Raw genomic sequence first — 21,013 nt, 5'->3', positions numbered from 1 at the left:
GTACGGCGTCTATGAGATGTGAACCATCTCATAGACAGCAATGGGAATTCTCCCCTCCAGCGGCACGAGCGTCCGGCGTCGGGCGTTTTGTCGCGGAAGTGTGAATGGGGTGTCGCACCTCCGCGACAAAACGCCCGACGCCCGTGCCGCTGGAGGGGAGAATTCCTATTGCTGTCTATGAGATGGTTCACATCTCATAGACGCCGTAGGCCTGCCGCCTGAAAAAAAGTCCCGGACCCTTTTTTTCAGGCGGCATTGGCGTTCGGCCATACAAAGCAATGGGAAGGATTTGTAAAAAAAAAAAAAAAAAGTTACACTATTTGCGGCAAAATACGCAGCGTGCGCGGTGTTACTTGTTGCGGAGGTGTGAATGCAGCCTTAGGCTCTGTTTCCACTACTGTGAGTGTTTGTGTGACTTGACACATGTGAAGTCGCATGACAAGTCAAAACCCATGTATTTCAATGGTCCCCGTTTTAATTGGTGCGAGACTAGAGACTCCAAAAAAGGTTCCTGCACTACTTTGTTCCGACTTCAGTACGACTTGTTTTCACATGGTTTTCACTGGTCGCATGACATTGCATAAAAAAATACATGGCAAAGTTGCAATAAAAAGTGGAAACGGAGCCTAATGCCGCGTACACATGGTCGTTTTTCGGCATGAAAAAAAAACGACGTTTTTAAAAACGTCATTTAAAATCATCGTGTGTGGGCTTCACATCGTTTTTCGGCTTCTGAAAACGTCGTTTTTTGGACATGCTGAAAAACGTTGTTTTTTTCATGCCGAAAAAAGACCGTGTGTACGCGGCATAACAGTTGCCAACATAACATTTGACCCCACAAATTACTGCATTACAAGATATATACTCCGCAGCACACTGTACTATATACTCTGCCACTACAGTCTGTCCCTGCTGAAAACAGCAACCTGTCCTGACAAAAAGTATATGAATGTATTACACACCTATATACTGCAGAGCAAGTAGTACACCTATACCAGTCCTTAAAAGGACTTTTGTGGACCTTTTTAGATAGCTATTTGATTGAATACAGCCTGTTCCTGCTCCAAACACCAACCTCTCCCTACACTGACAAAAAGCAGAATGTAAGATGGCCGCCAGATCAGGTCTATTTATAAAGTAGTGGGTATGTCCATGTGCTGAAATGTCTCAATTGGCTGTCCTGCACCACCTGATGAATGTGTCATAGGTCAAAGTTCTTCTCCATGTAAAATTGCGGACCGCTGCGAACATCGATAGATGTCCACCGGTTTGGCGGCCCTCGAACGAGCAAAGTTCACCGCGAAACGACCACCGGGTGAACCGACAGGCCATCTCTAATGGTCATACACAGTTAGGACCAAATTTTGCAAATCTGGACCCGAATGTTACATTTCCAACTCCATCAAAACATTTTTTCTCCCTTTTGGCCACAGGGGAGAGGACAATGTTAACTGACAGGGCTTCCTCAGCTTTTGTATAATCACCAAAACACACAGTATTCTGTTTTGGGAACACATCTGCATAAGGCAAGAACCAATTATTTTAAACAATTTACAGTTATTCGTATTCATATTAACCACTTCCCGACGGCCGTACGACTTTATACGGCCGCAGGGTGATTCTAAATCTCTGAGCCGCCGTGTTTTTAAGGCATCCGCTCCTCCTGGCCACTGGGGGGCGCGCGCCCGCCGCATCACTGGAATGCCGATGCACGTGCCTGGCGGCCGCGATGTCCGCCAGGCTCCCGCGATCGGCGGTAACAGAGACAAGGACGTGGATCTGTGTGTGTAAACACACAGATCAATGTCCTGTCAGGGAGAGAGGAGACCGATCTGTGTCTCTTGTACATAGGGACACAGATCGGTCACCTCCCCCAGTCACCCCCCTCCACACACACAGTTAGTAACACTATATAGGGTACACATTTAACCCCTCCCTCACCCCCTAGTGTTAACCCCTTCAATGCCAGTCACATTTATACAGTAATTAGTGCATATTTATAGCACTGATCGCAGTATAAATGTGAATGGTGCCAAAAATGTGTCAAAAGTGTCCGATGTGTCCGCCATAATGTCGCAGTACCGATAAAAATCGCAGATCGCTGCCATTACTAGTAAAAAAATAAAAATAAAAATAATTCTGTCCCCTATTTTGTAGGCGCTAAAATTTTTGCGCAAACCAGTCGCCTTTTGCGATTTTTTTTTTTTACCAAAAATATGTAGAATACGTATCGGCCTAGACTGAGAAAAAAAACATTTAAAAAAAAAATTGAGCTATTTATTACAGCAACAAGTAAACAATATTATTTTTTTTCAAAATTGTCGCTCTATTTTTGTTCATAGCGCAAAAAATAAAAACCGCAGAGGTGATCAAATACCACCAAAAGAAAGCTCTACTTGTGGGGAAAAAAGGAGGCCAATTTTGTTTGGGAGCCACGTCGCACAACCGCGCAATTGTCAGTTAAATCGACGCAGTGCCGAATCGCAAAACGTCCTCTGGTCAGGAAGGGGGTATATGTGCCCAGTAAGCAAGTGGTTAATCAACTTAAAATAACCTTTCACTAATGTATTTCTACTGAAAAATGTATGTAATGATTTGGCATGGGTTAGGGTTACTATTACTGGGCTTTGTATGCTCATCTTAGATCTTGCACTAACCATATATAACACCTTTATTTTCTTAGATTACATTGCTTGATGATGAGAAGGCGAGCTGCCTTTAAATGCAGTGGAATGGATCTACTGTATTGTGCATAAATTGTATTAAATATAAAACTATTGTATATCCAATACATTATATCACCAGTATTTAACTCACCTGCCAGTGACATTTTTATAGCACTGATCGCCTGTATAGATGTCAGTGGTCCCAAAAATGTGTCAAAATCGCAGATCGCCGCCATTACTAGTAAAAAAAAATTATAATAAAAATGCCATAAATCTATCCCCTATTTTGTAGACGCTATAACTTTTGCACAAACCAATCAATATACACGTATTGCAATTTTTATCACCAAAAATATGTAGAAAAATACTTACCGGCCTAAACTGAGAAAAAATATCTTTTTAAAAAAAAAAATTGGGGATATTCATTATAGCAAAAAGTACAAAATATTGTTTTTTTTTTTTTTCAAAATTGTCACTCCTTTTTTATTTAAAAAAAAAATAAACGATCGGAGGGAGGCCTAGCCTTCCCTGACCTGGTTAGGTATTATCAAGCGGCCCAGCTTAGGGCAGGAGCGTCCTGGTTCACATTACGTTTATATAATAATTGGACGGAAATTGAGAAACTATGGTTAGCCCCGATCCACCCCAACAATCTGCTGTGGAGCGCAAATGCGGAGGTAGACCCTGACCGTATGCTGGGCCCAGTGTCGACGCTCCGGCGGCTGTGGCGTAAGCTGCTACCCAATCACAAACTGACCTCTGATAGTTCGCTCCTGACCTCCTTTGCCCTTAACCATAGGGTCCCAGACAGCCTCACACACCGTATGTCTTTCCCCTGGATGTCCCGGAATCTCTTCCATTTTGCCAACCTGGTGGACCCCCTGACCCGTAGAATGCGCACCTTTGCCGAGCTACAGACATACTATGGCCTCCCGAACCGGGAATTCTATGGGTATCTCCAAATACGCCACTATGCCTTAACGATAGCACAAAACTGCAGTTTTCCCCTCCGACCCCATTCGAACGTCTAATCCTGGCGGGCTCGGCCCAAAGGGGACTGATCTCAGGGATAAACGCTATATTGAATGCTTGGTCCATGGAGGTGAAGGGCAAACATGCGTACATGATAAAATTGGAAAATTGGAAAAGGCTCTTGGCGAGGAGATACCCCTGGAGCAATGGCGAGGGATAAAGAAAATGCGTATAAAATCTTATGCTTCTGGTACATGACCCTGGACGTCCTCCACGCCATCTATCCCTCTAGCTCGGATTGCTGCTGGCGTTGCCTCGGGGCTAGGGGTACACTCCTCCACATTTATTGGAGCTGCCCGATAATATTACCCTTCTGGGATTCGGTTCGGCAATTGCTGGAGCGACTCCACATTGGCACTATTGGAAACAACACCCACGCTACTACTGTGAACTATAGTAACCAAAGGTATCAAGCACCCTGTTTTAATATTGCAGTGCCTCCTTGACTTCTTGTTCTGTTGTCTTTATCTGCATCCTTCCTTTCATGGAAGACTGTGAGTTATATATGTACTAACTTTATTTGATCAATAAAATTGTTATTGGAAAAAAAAAATCACAGAGATGATCAAATACCACCAAAATAAAGCTCTATTTGTGGGAAAAAGGGACGTCAATTTTGTTTTGGTACAGCATCGCACGAACGCGCAATTGTCAGTTAAAGCGACACAAATGGCCCGGTCATTGAGCAGCCAATCCTTCCAGGGCTGAAGTGGTTAAAGTGGATGTAAACCTTTACATATGTATGTCCTAAAAGTGTAGCGCTAAATAAAATTACCATGTGCAAGGGGTACTGGGGTGTGCTGGAGGGTCTATTGATGCTGGCTGCTGGGGGATCTATTGTTTCTGGAGGAGATCTATTTTTGCTGGGGAGGTCTATTATCATTGATTGTGGGGGTCTATTGTTTCTGGAGGAGATCTACTTTTGCTGGGGAGGTCTATTATCATTGATTGTGGGGGTCTATTGTTGCTGGAAGAGATTTACTGTTGAGGGAGGGGTCTATTGTTGCGGACTGCTGGGGATCTATTGTTCCTGGAGGAGATCTATTTTTGCTGGGGGGGTCTATTATCGTTGATGGTGGGGGATCTATTGTTGCTGGTTGAGCTTTTGTTGCTGGGGAGTCAATTGTTGCTGGAAGGGATCTACTGTTAAGGGATAGGTCTATTGTTGCTGGTTGCTGGAGAGTTTATTGATGCAAGGCTTGTCTATTGTTTTGGGGGTCTATTGATGCTGGGGGGGGGTCTACTGCTGCTGTCTGTTTGAGGTCTACTTTGCTGCTTTTCTTGTTATTATTAACAAATTCCATACAAATTACTTATCACCACTCCCACCAACTATAGTTCCCCCTCAGTACAGACCCCCCTCCCGCAGTACAGACCCCCTCCCGCTGTACAGACCCCCTCCCGCAGTACAGACCCCTCTCACTAAGTACAGACCCCCCATCAGTACAAACACCCCCACCTCAGTGCAGACCCACCAGCAGTGCAGACACCCCCCCTCAGTGCAGACACCCCTCAGTACAGACACCGCCCAGCAATGCAGAGCCCCCTCAGTACAGACACCCCTCAGTAAAGACCCACCTCAGTACAGACCCCCCCCCCAGCCTTACAGACCCCCCTAGTGCAGACCCCCCAGCATTACAGACCCCCCCTCAGTAGTACAGACCCCCCAGCAGTATAGACACCCCCTTACTTACCTCAGGACAGCGCTGACACACACTGTGTGTCCCTCAAGCGCAGGCTCCTCCTCTGTGGATGTAAACGGGGAGGAGGAGGCAGCTTCAGTTCCGCGCCGCTAAGGTACACATTGGCGTACACATCGGCATGAGCCGAGGCACAGCTGATCAGGGCAGCGGGCGGTGTTAGAGGTGCTGCTACCCACGGCTGTCACCCCTCTGGCAGGTGTCACCCGGGTGCGGCCCGCACCCGCCTTGTAATGCCTCTGTAGGGGGTGGAACCAAAGGACGGTCCTCGGAGGTGGGTAGGGGGTGGAGACAAGACGTGACTCAGAAGAGGGGTGTTCCTGTACCTATTCTCTTAGAAAAAAAGCCCCGCTGAAAGGCAACTCCACTAAATCTAAAATGTTTGAACTGTTGGCATATCAAAGCCTGCTATTTGTGTGTGCTTTTTAAATAGAATTGAAGTTACTTTCTCTCAGCCAACAATGAATTGACCTTATGACTGAGGGGATATAAACCAGTTTGTAGCAAACAAATGCATGTAGTGTCAGGACAGAACATTTATATTGGAGCAGTAAAATTAAAATCATGAAAAAATATATAGAAAAACGAAGAGAAGGAAGGAATAATGAAAATGTGAGTTACTGAGTGTTAATAAAGGGTTAAATAGTGGGTGAGTTAATGTCTAATAGCACCACAAATAAAAGTTCTGGAATCAGAATATTTAGATTTTTATTCCTTTCTTAGCTCAAAAATCAATCATAAAAGCAAACCCATTTCTGTATCTCTGGCAGCCTGCCTAGCTATTACTAATATCCTATAGTGGACAAAAAGCGCATGAAAACTCTAGTTGCCATGATAATCTGCAAAGATGTTCACATCGATGTATTGTGTTAGAGCGCAGTGTGTTATATTTTTGACAACTTCTGCTTACTACATCTTTTGTGAGGTTTTGATAAAAAACACACACTATATTATAGTCAATGGGGTAGATTCAGTAAGCAATTGCGTCTGCGTATCCATAGATAAGCAGCGCAATTGCTGAGTTGCGCTGAGTTGCGCCGGCGTATCGACTGCTCCTGATTCAGAAAGGTCGATACGCCGACTGCAGCCTTAGGCCTTGTACTCACGAGCAGACATGTCCGATGAAACCGGTCCGCGGACCGTTTTCATCGGACATGTCTGCCCGGGGACTTCTGTTCGATGGCTGTACACACCATCGAACAGAAGTCCACGCGTAAACAATACGCGGGTCGTGTCCGCCTGCCTTTTAAATGCTTCCACGCATGCGTCAAAGTCATTCGACGCATGCGAGGGATGGCGGGCGGCCGGACATGTACGGTAGGTCTGTACAGACGACCGTACATGTCCGGGCGGACAGGTTTCCAGCGGACTGTTTTAAAGCAAGTCCAGGAAACAGTTGTCCGCTGGAAACCTGTCCGATCCGCCCGAAAATGGTCCGTTCGGGCCTACACACGGCCAAACATGTCTGCTGAAACTGGTCCGCGGACCAGTTTCAGCAGACATGTTTGGTCGTGAGTACGGGGAGTGCAAATTGCATACTCACGCCGATTCACAACCGTACGCGCGCCCCTGCGTTCGCATTTTACGTCGTTTGCGTTCGTCGGTTTCTGCGTAAGGCTGCCCATGCTATTAGCAGGGGCAGCCAATGCTAAGTATACCTGTCGTTCCCGCGTCGCGATTTTTAAAAATTACGTTGTTTGCGTAAGTGAATCGTAAAAACGGTACGCTGCGCCTCAGTAGTAGTGCGCGTCCCTACCTGAATCCACCCCAATGGCAACACATGGAAAATGCACTGAAAATGCACTAAAAACAAACTGAATATACATTTTAATTAGTGCTTGTTTCAAAGTCACATGGTGCATTTACCAGGAAGAAAATGCATGTATAACGCATTCAAAGCGCACACCGCCCACATTTTGCCTTGCATTACATTTTAACATTATGCATTAAAATTGCATTAAAAGCTCATAATGCTGTCTGATTAAACACATGCATGTACATTTCTAACATATTGGTGTGCATGGGGTCTAATGCCGCGTACACACGATCGGTCAAACCGATGAGAACGGTCTGATGGACCGTTTTCATCGGACCAAACCGATTGTGTGTAGGCCCCATCGGTTATTTATCCATAGGTTAAAAAAAAGCAATCTTGTTTTAAATGTAACCGATGGATACCTAACCGATAGTAAAAAAAACTATCGTTTGTAGGCACGTCCATCGGTTAAAAATCCACGCATGCTCAGAATCAAGTCGACGCATGCTTGGATACATTGAACTTCATTTTTTTCAGCACGTCGTTGTGTTTTACGTCACCGCGTTCTGACACGATCGTTTTTTTAACTGATGGTGTGTAGGCACGACTGACCATCAGTCAGCTTCATCGGATATCTGATGAAAATGGTCCATCAGACCGATCGTGTTTACGCGGCATAACTCTTCGGACCTTTATCAGCTGTACAGAACACAACTGAATCACTATCCATCAGATCAGACTCAACCTTTCTTTGGGAAACCTCTATATTAGTGATAACAAATCCCTCATTGGTGAGTATATTTCTCAAGTCATCTTCATTATACTTTACAACATGAAACTTCTCTCCCCCAGCCTTATAGAATGTACCATTTAAAACTCCGAACATTATCAGGTGACCTTTAGGTTTCAAAAGAGATGCAATTTTCCTGAGGTATCTAACATATTCTTTGATGTCTCCGCTCATGGTTTCCAGAACAGTCCCGACCACCATGCTGTCGGCTTGTGGTAGCTTATTTGGATCTGTGGGATTTTCCTTGTTGAGATCAAATTTTACAACACGTATAATTGCTTCCTCATGTCCATGTTCAGTTTCCTTGCCCTCAGGTTGGTCACTGGAAGGAAGAAGTACATCCCATGTCACATTCAACATCTGCATTTTTGGCACCTGTTACTAAAAGAAGCCTCTCCAGCACACAGTTAAATGCTATCAGAGAGAGGTGGGTGAAGACACCACTACCCTGTTTCCCCAAAAATAAGACCTACCCTGAAAATAAGACCTAGCGTTATTTTCCAGGAGGGCTGCAATATAAGCCCTACCCCGAAAATAAGCCCTAGTTAAAAATGCTTGTAAAATCCTCTAATCCACTATATTACAGTAGTATATAATATACAATGGTGTGTGTTTCTGTAATATAATGGCGGGGAAGAGAGCTCCGGCGGGTAACAGAAGTGCAGAGCGGCGCTATAACAAATGTATTTGGCACAATTATATTACAGAAACGCACACATTGTACATTATATACTACTGTAATAGAGTGGATTAAAGGATTGTACAAGCATTTTAACTCAGTTCACACTGGGTATTCCTGACAGGCAGGGAGGGAGAGGGGGAGAGAAGACAGCACATTACATGGTAAGACCTACCCCGAAAATAAGCCCTACTGTGTCTTTTGTTGGCATAATTAATATAAGACCCAGGCTTATTTTCGGGGAAACACGGTACAAACCACCTGTACTGGAGGGGGTGGGGGTGTACGGGGGGTATTGTTCCAGCCAGCCTCTGACCACCAATGCTGGGGGGTATATTTTGAGAGTCAGCCGCTGTACTTTTGGCCAATATGTTTTTTTGTCAGTTGTTGGTTAACAAGCAGTCACTGATTCACGGACATTTTTTTTTTTTCATTTTTCTTTATGGTTGGCTAAAAAGCATTTGTGATGGAAGAGCTTCTGTTGTACTCTATGTATCTGTTAGAATCAGGTTTTATTTAGCCATGCCCTTTAAAAACCCTTCTGGCCACACCCACTAATTGGCATAATACCCACCACTTTGTTACACAGTTTTTTTCATACATATGTGTAGGTGGGTGGAGTGTGGCATGGCTCTGAAGTGTTGTGGGCTCATGGTGGTCCAACTGATTATCTTGCACACAGGCACACTGCATTCAGAAAACACCTCGACTCTCCTCTCTCTTCCCCTACACTCTTTTCTCTTCTCCTCTGGACTCATCACCTCCTCTCTCCCTCTCCTCCCTTTCTCCCTCTTCAGCTCTCCTGTTAGTGAAATTTTAAGGCATTATGAATATTTCCTTGCAATATTAGCAAATGATATTGCAAGATGAAATGGCTAACTAAAAAAATGTTTTATCAATGATGTCTGGTCCTCTCAGGGGCGTACCTAGAGCATTTGGCACCCGGGGCGGATCCTATATCTGTCACCCCCCCACCCATATTAAAATGTAAAAACATCCCACTGTGCCCACTGCATACCACTGCATCCTTCAATATCTCTTTGTCACTACTGTGTACCCCGTCTCCACAACTGCACCAGTCTGGACCCCTTTACATTACACAGCACCCTGCATCTCTGGGCCCTTTTACATTACACAGCCCCCTGCATCTCTGGGCCCCTTTACATTACACAGCCCCCTGCATCTCTGGGCCCCTTTACATTACACAGCCCCCTGCACCCCTTTACATTACACAGCACCCTGCATCTCTGGGCAACTTTACATTACACAGCACCCTGCATCTCTGGGCCCTTTACATTACACAGCCCCCTGCACCCCTTTACATTACACAGCACCCTGCATCTCTGGGCAACTTTACATTACACAGCACCCTGCATCTCTGGGCGACTTTACATTACACAGCACCCTGCATCTCTGGACCCCTTTACGTTACATAGCACCGCACCTCTGGACCCCTTTACATTACACAGAACCCTGCACCTCTGGACCCCTTTACATTGCACAGCACCCTGCGCCCCTGGGCCCCTTTACATTACACAGCCCCCTGCGCCTCTGGGCCCCTTTACATTACACAGCACCCTGCACCCCTTTACATTACACATCACCCTGCATCTCTGGACCCCTTTACATTACACAGCACCCTGCACCTCTGGACCCCCTCTTCAGTGCAGACCCCCTCTTCAGTGCAGACCCCCTCTTCAGTGCAGACCCCCGTTCAGTGCAGACCCCCGTTCAGTGTAGCCCCCCTGTTCAGTGCAGACGCCCCCATTCAGTGCAGACCCCTTCAGTGTAGCTTCCGTGTAACTCCCCATTTAGTGCAGACGCCCCTTTCAGTGTAGCCCCCCGTTCAGTGTAGCCCCCGTTCAGTGTAGCCCCCATTCAGTGCAGACACCCCTTCAGTGTAGCCCCCCTTCAGCGTAGCTCCCATTCAGTGCAGACCCCCCGTTCATTACCTCAGATCAGCGTGGCGGCACATGCACAGCAGGTCCCCTCCCCCTGTTTACACATAAACAGATAGGAGGGGGAGGCGGCTTCACTCTGCTCGGCTATGCCTGTGTGACATTCGCGGCAGCAAGAGGAGGGGATGGTAGGTGCAGCAGTGTCACCCTGCGCCCCCGCACACCCCCTCCCCCTTGCACCACCACTCACCACTATAGCTCGCCTCTTCCTGCCGGTGCCTGTCGCTGTGCCACTGCCTAAACCTGTGGCGCTGCCACCGCTTCAATTGCAGAGGGGGTGCTGGCCTGACACCCCCCAGTGTGTGGTTCCCCGGATGGCCCGCCCCCAGCCCCCCACTTAGTACTCCTCTGAGTCCTCTCCCGACATTACTGGATCATCACACCGGGCATTCAGCCTAACTTTGAAAAAACTGTCAGGTACTTTACCTCTTTCCTGCCAGTTCTGTAGAATTTCTGGTTTGGCTGTCCGTAGGCTGGAGAATGATGATCTCTTTGAAATTTTTCTTCGCCGAGTCGAGATAGTCAATATTGATACCAGAGCTGATGTTAATTAACACATCTCCTTTATTGTGACCTGCAGCAAAAGATCCAAAACAACTTTTAAGGATAGCTGTGGTATAGTCTCTATGCAATGCAGATCCCCTGTCCCAGTGAGGGAGATTCATCTTCTGTATTTGTCCTATTTACCATTATCATTCAAAGTGAAAGTAAAAGAAAACCCCAAAGAAAAGTAATAGATGGCAAATCTTCCAATGGGGACACTAGTTCAGGTGACCTGGGGGTCCCCAAGAAATTCCTTTAGTTTGCAGGGATTTCCTCTCTCTTCCTGTTTGACTGTGGGACAGGAAGTGAAGGGAAATCTCTGCAATGGGACACAGATGGTAAAAAAAAAAAACTGACAGGGGTGTTTCTCAATCTTTTTAACAGTCAGGGCACCCTTGAACTATACCCCTAGGTGAATGGGGCAACACTGCAAACCCCCCTGCAACTGTGTGCATTGCATGCAGTTGCAGCATAGTGATGATGCATTTAAGGGGTTAAAACAGGCGCTCAGTAGGCAAGATATTGCCTCTTTACCGGCTGTCAAATGCCTCTGAAAAGCGATCTGAGCATGGATCGCTTTTTGGAGGAACAGCCTTTTTTTGCTGGTACTATGAACAATCAAAAAATAAATAAACAAATAGGTTCTGATTGTACACATATAGGGGGTCAGGATTAAAAGCGCATACATAAAATTTCCATACATACATGTAAACACAAACACATATAAAAACACACACATACCGGTGTATATAAATGCACATATGCATGCACATATAAACTAGTGGCGGCTGGTATTCAACATTTTTAGGGGGGCGTAAGCAAACTGAAAAATTCTTAAAAAAAACATAATTTGCAGCCACTGTGCCCTTCATTTACAGCCACCCTGCCCATCAAATGCTGCCACTGTGCCCATCAAATTCCACCACTGTGCCCATCAAATGCTGCCACTGTGCCCATCAAATGCTGCCACTGTGCCCATCAAACTCTGCCACTGTGCCATCAAACGCCACCACTGTTCCCATCAAATGCCACTGTGCCCATCAAATGCCGCCACTGTGCCCATCAAATGCTGCCACTGTGCCCATCAAACTCTGCCACTGTGCCATCAAACGCCACCACTGTTCCCATCAAATGCTGCCACTGTGCCCATCTAACTCTGTCACTGTGCCCAAATGATGTCAATGTGCCCATTTAAATGCCGCCACTGTGCCATCAAATGCTGCCACTGTGCTCATCAAATACTGCCACTGTGTCCATTAAATGCCACCAGTGTGCCCATCAAATGCCGGTGTGCCCATTAAATGCTGCCATGCTGCAACTGTGCCATCGAATGCCATCACTGTGAATCCCCCTGCCCGCTCGGCCGGCACTTACCCTGTCTCGTGGGGCAGCAGGTGCCCGCCACGAGTGGGGTCCTCCATGCATCTCCTGCCGTCCTCATCTCCCTTCCTCTCCTCCTGATAATCGTCCAATAGCCGCTCCTATCATTTCAGCCAATCAGGTGACGTGTAATAGACCCGCACACCTGATTGGTGGAGAGGTGGTTCAGTGTTAGGAAAGTGAATATTAATTTGCCCTTCTAACACACCTGGGTGGACTGTGAGCTCCCAGCATGGCGCTCGCAGTTCACCTATTTTGAAGCCTATTAGAGCCTATGGCATGTTTTTTTTTCTCTTTTCAGTTGTTTTTCTTGTTTACCTAGGGGTTCGATGTATAGGTTAACGGTTATTGCGACCGGTTTAAACATGTATCTGCCTATCTTTTTGAAAATAAAATGAATATTTGAAAAAAAAAAAAAAAAAAACGTGGGAGGATTGTCATTTTAATTGCAGTGGCTCGTTCAAACCATAATATGGTAGTTTTGTCCTATAATGCTAAATCATTTTTGAATGCTTGCAAAAGCAAGTGGAATACTGTATCAGTGAGTAGAGTTATTTTGAGTTGGTGGGTAGTTGAATACCCAAGGATGTGATGGCTTTTACCTGCCAGGAAAAGGAGAAAGATTCTTGGCAACTTTGAGCTAAGGCCTGAGGAAGGGTCAAATTTAAGGCACAGGCTTTATTAAGGTTAATTTTAAAGTTTGATAATTCACCATATTGTTTAAATGTATGGAGTAGGCTGGGCAACGAGATCTTTGGGTTGGTGAGGAACAAAAGAATATTATTGCAAAGGCAGCAATTTTGAATTCTCTGTTCAGTTTTTACGCCTGATATATCAGGATGTGATCGAATACAACACAGGAAGAAGGTGTCCGATAGGTGACCGTTGACCTTTACTCTGACTTAGGGGTTAGAATAAAGAGTTAGTATGCTTGACTGCATGAAAGACCACAAGCCTAGTGATGCTAGGACTGCACTCATATAGTCCAGGGCCACCCTATCGGACGCCTTCTCTGTGTCTGTTGATAGAAAGAAACCTTCCGTTGCCGTATTTGTGAGCAAGTGATAAATGTTAAGGGTTTTTATAGTATTATCGTGGGCTTCTCTACCTGGGACAAAGCCGACTTGATCTTGGGACACTAAGTTGAGAGGAAGGGGTAAAAGTCTGTTTGCCAAAATGTTTGCACATATTTTCAGGTCTACGTTTAGAAGTGATATGGGACGATAGTTTTGAACTTGTTTAGTATCTTTTCCTTTTGTATGGATTACCGAAATGTGCGCTTCGAAATATTGAGTTGGGGGCGATATACATTGAGAAAGGGTGTAAAATGTTCTCAGGAAGTGGGGCATTAGAATTTCAGATAAGCTTTTGTAGTACTGGGTGTGCAGACCATCTGGTCCTTGGCTTTTGCCTGGTTTCATGCTTTTTAGGGCTGTAAGAAATTCCTCTTGGGTGATGGGCTTTTCTAAGGCTAGAGCTGAGACTGAGGGGATTTTGGGCATGCCATGGGAGGTTAAATAGTTTTTAGATCAATTGTGTATGACTAATCCGTGCAGGGTCAGAGGGGGTAGGTGTAGGTCAATTATAAAGCTTGGTATAATACTTCATAAATTGATGCGCCATCTCTTCTGTTTTGTTGTAACTCTTACCCTTACTATCGTGTATAGAGGTCGACCAATATGAGTTTTCCTCTGGTCGATGCCGATATTTAGAAATCGGGGCGGTCAATGTTTTAGGCTGATTTTTTCTTTTTTTGGCAGGTGGCACTGATTGGCACTGGTGGGCACTGGCAGATGTCACTGGTTGTCACTGATTGGCAGTTGGCACTGATTGGCACTGGCAAGTGACACTGGGTGGCACTGGCAGATGGCACTGGTTGGTACTGATTGGCACTGGCAGGTGGCACAGATTGACACTGACAGGTGGCACATGTTGGCACTGATTGGCACTGGCAGTTGGCACTGGCAGTTGGCACTGGCTGGTGGCACTGGTTGTAACTGAATGCAGAGAGAGACCAGCTGTCAAAATTCAGTGGTGATGTCAGGGGTGAGTGGGACTCAGCAGCTATCATATGTCAGTTTAACACACTCAGCAGCTCTGGCAAGCGCCAAGCGCCACTCTGCCAATGGAGTGTAGGGAAGGGAGGAAGAACACTTGTGGGTCGACAGGGCTTGATGCGATTAAATTGACCGAATTTGCATAACAATCGGCCAATACCGATTTCTTAAAAAAGGCCAAATATCGGCCGGCCGATCAGGGGTATACCTAGAGCATTTGGCACATGGGGCGGATCCTATATCTGGCACAAGTTAATTTATGAGAAGCTTGGAGTGATGAGAGCACTGGTCATCATCAGGGATGCCCAGTAGGGCTAGGGAGGGCATAGGGATTAGGTCACGTTGTAACCGAAGGTTAGATTCATCAAAGACCGCTTTCCAGTATGAAAATATGGAGGGGCATTCCCAAAACATATGTATGTAGGACCCCTGGTGGAGTTTGCATCTAGGACAGGTAGGGTCCCGATCAGGGTACATTTTCTGTCGCCTTACAGGTGTATAATAAACCCGATGAAGAAACTTGATCTGAATCAGCCTATCTCGGCATGAAATTACAAGCTTAGGACCCCGCTCCAAACTATCCTCCCAGTCCTCCCTATCCAGGGAGAGAATGTCCTCCTTCCAGTATTCCCAGAGTTTCTCCATCCTGGGTATATCAGTGCATAGGAGAGCGCCATATAGCGTTGACAATGGCTTGTCAAGGTCCTCTGGCATCACAATACCCTCTATAGGGTCCGCTTTAAGAGTCGTACGCCAAGAGAACTATGCCGCAGCAGCATGTCGCAACTGGAAGTATCGAAACAGCATCCAGCCCGGCAGCTTGAACCGCTGAGACAACTGTGCAAAGTTCAGGAGAGTACCCGTGGGCATAATGTCGCCAAAAGTTTTGACCCCATATCTTGCCCATAGCTGGGGATCCGGAATAGTACGGAAATGGGAGAGTGCAGGGTTGCAGAGAGTGCAGAGAGGCTGAGCAGGAGATAGCTGATCTTGGATGGAAAAATTACGCATTGCAGCTTTCCAGATTCGCCATGTGACTCTTATCGGCCCCAAAAGAGTTTGGTACGCCCCCGGCCCCCTATAGCTAAAGTTCCGAAGATCTAGCAGGGACCCCAGGAAAGCAGCCTCTAAGCAACTAGAACTCTGAAACCACCAGTAGGCGGATACCAGATCACTTTTATAGGGGCCCCCCTCCCGCCGCTCTCCGGTGCCCTCTGCCACTTACCGGAGCCGTCGGCAGTGGCAGAGGCGATCGGGTCTGCTCCCTGGGCTGACATGGAGTTGGTGAGGGGAAGATGGCCCCCACCCCGTATCCATATCATTGCAGGGTGGAAGCAATGCCAAAACGTCACTTTCGCCCATAGCTCTTAGGGCTTGTACACACGGTCGGACCAAATCGTTTTCATCGGTTCACCTCTGAAGTGGCTGTACGGCCTGATATGCGTACAAACCATCAGTTCAAAATCCGATCGGGTCAGAACGCGGTGATGTAAAACACACGACGTGCTGAAAAAAACGAAGTTCAATGCTTCCAAGCATGCGTCGACTTGATTCTGAGCATGCGCAGGTTTTGAACCGATGCTTTTCTGTACTAACCATCGGTTTGGTCCGATCGGGCAGCGGTCCATCGGTTCGGTTTTGAAGCATGTTTTACAATTTTGGACCGAAGGAAAACAGACCGATGGCCTATACACACGGTCGGTTTGGTCCGATGAAACTGAACTTCGGTTCATTCTCATCGGTTCGGTCCGACCGTGTGTACAAGGCCTTAAAGGGACATTTAAAAAAAAAAAATTACATAAACTTTTTTACATTTTTTTATTGAATTAGTGTAAATATCAGGTCTAAGGTCTTTTTGACCCCGGATCTTATATTTAAGAGGTCCTGTCATGCCTTTTCCTATTACAAGGGATGTTTACATTCCTTGTAATAGGAATAACAATGACCCAAAACAGTGTCAAAATAAAAAAATTTAAGTGAAATAAATAAGATTTTTTTTTTTTTAAAGCGTCCTGTCCCGATGACCTTGTGTGTGGAAGCGAATGCATACGCAAGCAGCACCCGCATATGAAAACGGTGTTTAAACCACATATGTGAGGTATCGCCATGATCATTAGAGTGAGAGCAATAATTCTAGCCCTAGACTTCCTCTGTAACGCAAAACATGCAACCTGTAGAACTACCTTTTAAACATCGCCTATGGAGATTTTTAAGAGTAAAAGTTTGTCGCTATTCCACGAGCGGGGCGCAACTTTGAAGCGTGACATGTTGGGTATCAACTCGGTGTAACATTATCTTTCACAATATAAAAAAAATTGGGCTAACTTTACTGTTGTCTTATTTTTTTACTTAAAAAAAGTGTTTTTTTTTTCCAAAAAAAAGTGCACTTGTATGACCGCTGCGCAAATACGGTGCAAAAAAAGTATTGCAACGACCGCCATGTTATTCTCTAGGATGTAAGAAAAAATCTATATAATGTTTGGGGGTTCTAAGTAATTTTATAGCAAAAAAAATTTTTTTTAACTTGTAAACACCAAGGGTCAGATTCACAGAAGAAGTACGCCGGAGTATCTACTCATACACCGGCGTACTTTCAAATTTGCCGCGTCGTATTTTTAGTTTGAATCCTCAAACCAAGATACAACGGCTTCTGGCTTCGATCCGACAGGCGTACGGCTTCGTACGCCTTCGGATCGTAGGTGCAATACTTCGGCGCCCGCTGGGTGGAGTGTGCGTCGTTTTCCACGTCGTGTATGCTAATTAGCTTTTTCCGGCGATCCACTAAGGTACGCGCGGCCGTCGCATTCTCTTACGTCGTCGCTAGTCGTCTTTTCCCGGCGTATAGTTAAAGCTGCTATTTCGTGGCGTATAGATAGACCTGCCATGTTAAAGTATGGCCGTCGTTCCCGCGTCGAATTTAGAATTTTTTATTTTTTTTGCATAAGTCGTCCATGAATAGGAAAGGACGTAACTCATGTCTACGTTCAAAAAATGACGTCGGTGCAACGTCATTTCCCGGGAAATTTCTAAACGGAGCATGCGCATTTCAATTGGCGCGGGGACGCGCTTCATTTAAATGAATCACGCCCCCTACCCACCCAATTTGAAATACGCACCGAGAAATACACTACGCCGGCGTAACTTACGGTGCAAAATCTTCCTGGATTTGAAATTCCGCCAGGTAAGATACGGCGGTGTAGCGTATCTCTGATACGCTGCGCCAGGGTAAATGACTGTGAATCTGGCCCCAAATCTCAGAAAGAGCCTCGGTCCTTAAAGGGGTGGTTCCCCCTAAAACACATTTCTAACAATAGATTCGTAAGACCCGTTACACTGCGGGTAGGCGGGCTTTTTTTTTTTTTTTTTTTACATACCGACATCTCGGCGTCTCGTCCCTTGTCAGTGGGCGTTCCTATTTGATTGACGTTCCTCGGACGGGCGCATACGTGACGTCACGACTTTCCGAAAGAAGCCGAACGTCGCTGCGCAGGTGCCGTATAGAGCCGACTCTAGTCGTGACGTCACGTATTTGCCCGTCCGAGGAACGTCAATCAAATAGGAACGCCCACCGCCAAGGGACGAGACGCCGAGATGTTGGTATGTACGAAAAAAAAAAAAAAAAGCCAGCCTACCCGCAGTGTAACTTGTCTTTTACGAATCTATTGTTAGAAATGTGTTTTAGGGGGAACCACCGCTTTAATTGGTTAAAGGCTCAAATCATTCAAAGCTGATATTTCATTTGTTGGTAGGTGTGGGAGAGGTGAACCACCTACCTGCTTCTTCTATATTTTCAGGATTCTATTAATGAGATCTCAATGCTTAGGTCCCAACTCTGTGCCCAATATTAGGGTCTTCCCCTGTCTCTGTGAGTAGTCTCGAGTCTGTACACCTGCTATGCCTACTATGAGGGGTTCTCAACTTCCCTGATTTGTTTTATATTATAGAGAATACAATAGGAAGAGCTGGATCACACAAAGGTGGGTAGGGGCATCCAAAACTTCTAGGAGCACATAACCAGTCTGGGAATCATGGCAGGGAGATCTCATTGTCGGGGGTAAATCAGACATCCAGCATCCCCTATAGCTGGATTGATTGGCCTTTTAATACATTTAGTGTGTATGATCTCTTGCTAATGTTTAGCATTCTTATTCATATTCTTCTCCAATAGCAAGTTATAAAATCTATAGGTTTTCATAAAGTGCGATTCTCCTTTCTTTGTTTATCTGATCTTTTGTTTCAGTCCTTTCTTCACTTGTACAAGACCATTCTGCAAATGAATAATCCATGCTTAATTTCTCCTAATATATACTTCCTAAAAAGTATTTAATATTGAAAAAGAGCTTTACCTACCTGAGGAAATCGCTTTGGAAAATCTCTCCTTATAATTCTTTACCTCCTCTGGAGTAAAGGGCATTTCTCTGGAATTCTGGGAGTGGGAGCCGTGCGCCATCCTGTAATATTGTTATCTCCACTACAGCAATCTTCCAGTGTGTCTCCTCTCTTCTGATGTGTGGGATACATTAAGCTTTTTAAATGTTATTATGACTTCATCACAACATCAACAAATATTAGTACATTGTGACACTGTGTACTAACAATACTTTCATATCATTGTGCAATGATTAGTGAATATATATGTTAAAAGCATATAACACCCGTGCCACACCTCTGTATCTTTAAAAAAAACAATGAGCTGCTGCTTGTGAGTGATATTCATTCCAGTCAGGTCAGGTCAGGTCAAGTTTTATTGTCATTCTACTACACTTGAGGACATACGGAGGGTAGAACCATAGGGCCAGATTCACGTAGAATCGCGGCGGCGTAACGTATCGTAGATACGTTACACCGCCGCAAGTTTTCATCGCGTGCCGCGTGCCTGATTCACAAAGCACTTGTGAGAAAACTTACGCCGGCGTAAGCCCGCGTAATTCAAAGGGGCGTGTGCCATTTAAATTAGGCGCGCTCCCGCGCCGGACCTACTGCGCATGCTCCCTTTTGAATTTCCCGCCGTGCTTTGCGCGAAGTGACGTCATTTTTTCGAACGACGACGTGCGTAGCGTACTTCCGTATTCCCGGACGTCTTACGCAAGAAGGAAACATTTTTAAATTTCGACGCGGGAAAGACGGCCATACTTTATACAGCACATATGTGTGCTGTGTAAAGTTAGGGCACCTAAAACGACGACTAACTTTGCGACGGGAAACTAGACTAGCAGCGACGTAGCGAACGCGAAAAACCGTCGTGGATCGCCGTAACTACTAATTTGCATACCCGACGCTGGTTTACGACGCGAACTCCCCCCAGTGGCGGCCGCGGTACTGCATCCTAAGATCCGACAGTGTAAAACAATTACACCTGTCGGATCTAAGGGCTATCTATGTGTAACTGATTCTATGAATCAGTCGCATAGATACTCTGAGAGATACGACGGCGGACGTACGTTTGAGGATCAGCATATCTAGCTAATTTGAAATCAACGGAAGCGCCACCTAGCGGCTAGCGTAAATATGCACCTAAGATCCGACGGCGTACTAATACGTACGTCAGTCGGATCGAGCCCACATTCAGTCGTATCTTGTTTTGTGGATACAAAACAAAGATACGACGGGGCATCGTAGAACTTACGCGGCGTATCAATAGATACGCCGCCGTAAGTTCTTTGTGGATCTGGCCCAAAGTTTTTATTTATTTTTGGGAGTAGAAGAGTGTTGATCTTCTCATAGACAGTTATCACCATAACATGTGACCCCCAAAGATGACTACATACATCTACATAAAAGAGATTTGTTTTCATTTCTTTAGCCAAAATGTCTTGTGCGTTTTGCTTTGGATAGATGAAGATGAGTTTTGGGAACATACCCTGGCATTTAGAGACATATGGGTAACTCTGTCACCTTAATCCAATCACCATAGAATGTGTAAAGGCATGTGCTGATTGTCCAAGAACATAATGGGAGTGAAAGTTTCTGAAACATCCCTGTTCTAACTTACATTATTTAAAGTGTTACTAAACTAAAAAAATGTTTTAAATTAAAAACACATACATGCTCTGTGCAGTGGTATTGCTCAGTGAGGCCCCAATCCTCATCTTCTGGGATCCGGCGATCCTGGCTCCTCCTTCTCTTCTTCTGCGGGACTACCATAGTCAGCCGCTGGCTATGGGTAGAGATCGTCCCAAGCTGTGTGTCTCCAACGACTTACACAGTGGGACTTAGCCACTTCCTCTGACAATAGTGATGAGCCGAACACCACCCCGCTCGGTTCACACCAGAACCTGCGAACAGACCGAAAGTTTGTGGGAACTTTAGAACCCCGTTAAAGTCTATGGGACTCGAATGTTTGAAATCTAAAGTGCTAATTTTAAAGTCTAATATGCAAGTTATTGTCCTAAAAAGTGTTTGGGGACCTGGGTCCTGCCCCATGGGACACGTATCAATGCAAAAAAAAAAGT

The 21,013-nt window shown here is 45.6% G+C and overlaps 1 protein-coding gene across 1 annotated transcript; it reads right to left on the bottom strand.

The window, feature by feature from the left end:
* Positions 1-7,770: 7,770 nt before the first annotated feature.
* On the bottom strand, positions 7,771-19,011 carry LOC120915861 (nicotinamide N-methyltransferase-like). Its single transcript, XM_040326671.1, has 3 exons — positions 18,912-19,011; positions 11,008-11,155; positions 7,771-8,266 (listed from the first exon to the last, which is right to left on the bottom strand). Exons 1-3 carry the CDS (start codon positions 19,009-19,011, stop codon positions 7,822-7,824), a joined length of 693 nt encoding a protein of 230 aa, XP_040182605.1. The 3' UTR covers positions 7,771-7,821.
* Positions 19,012-21,013: the final 2,002 nt, after the last annotated feature.

The sequence above is a fragment of the Rana temporaria genome, chromosome 10 (genome assembly GCF_905171775.1).
Source record: "Rana temporaria chromosome 10, aRanTem1.1, whole genome shotgun sequence".
Taxonomy (NCBI): domain Eukaryota; kingdom Metazoa; phylum Chordata; class Amphibia; order Anura; family Ranidae; genus Rana; species Rana temporaria.
Note: the sequence above shows the minus strand (reverse complement) of the source record. Positions and strands in the feature narration are given on the sequence as shown.

Bases quoted from the DNA above. Each gene is read 5' to 3' on its own strand.
- LOC120915861 (XM_040326671.1), bottom strand. From the start codon at position 19,011: ATGGCGCACGGCTCCCACTCCCAGAATTCCAGAGAAATGCCCTTTACT. The intron at 11,156-18,911 runs GTAGGTAAAGCT...CTTTTGCTGCAG, and splicing joins TTCCAAAGCGATTTCCTCAG to GTCACAATAAAGGAGATGTG. The intron at 8,267-11,007 runs GTAAAGTACCTG...TCTTCCTTCCAG, and splicing joins ACAGAACTGGCAGGAAAGAG to TGACCAACCTGAGGGCAAGG.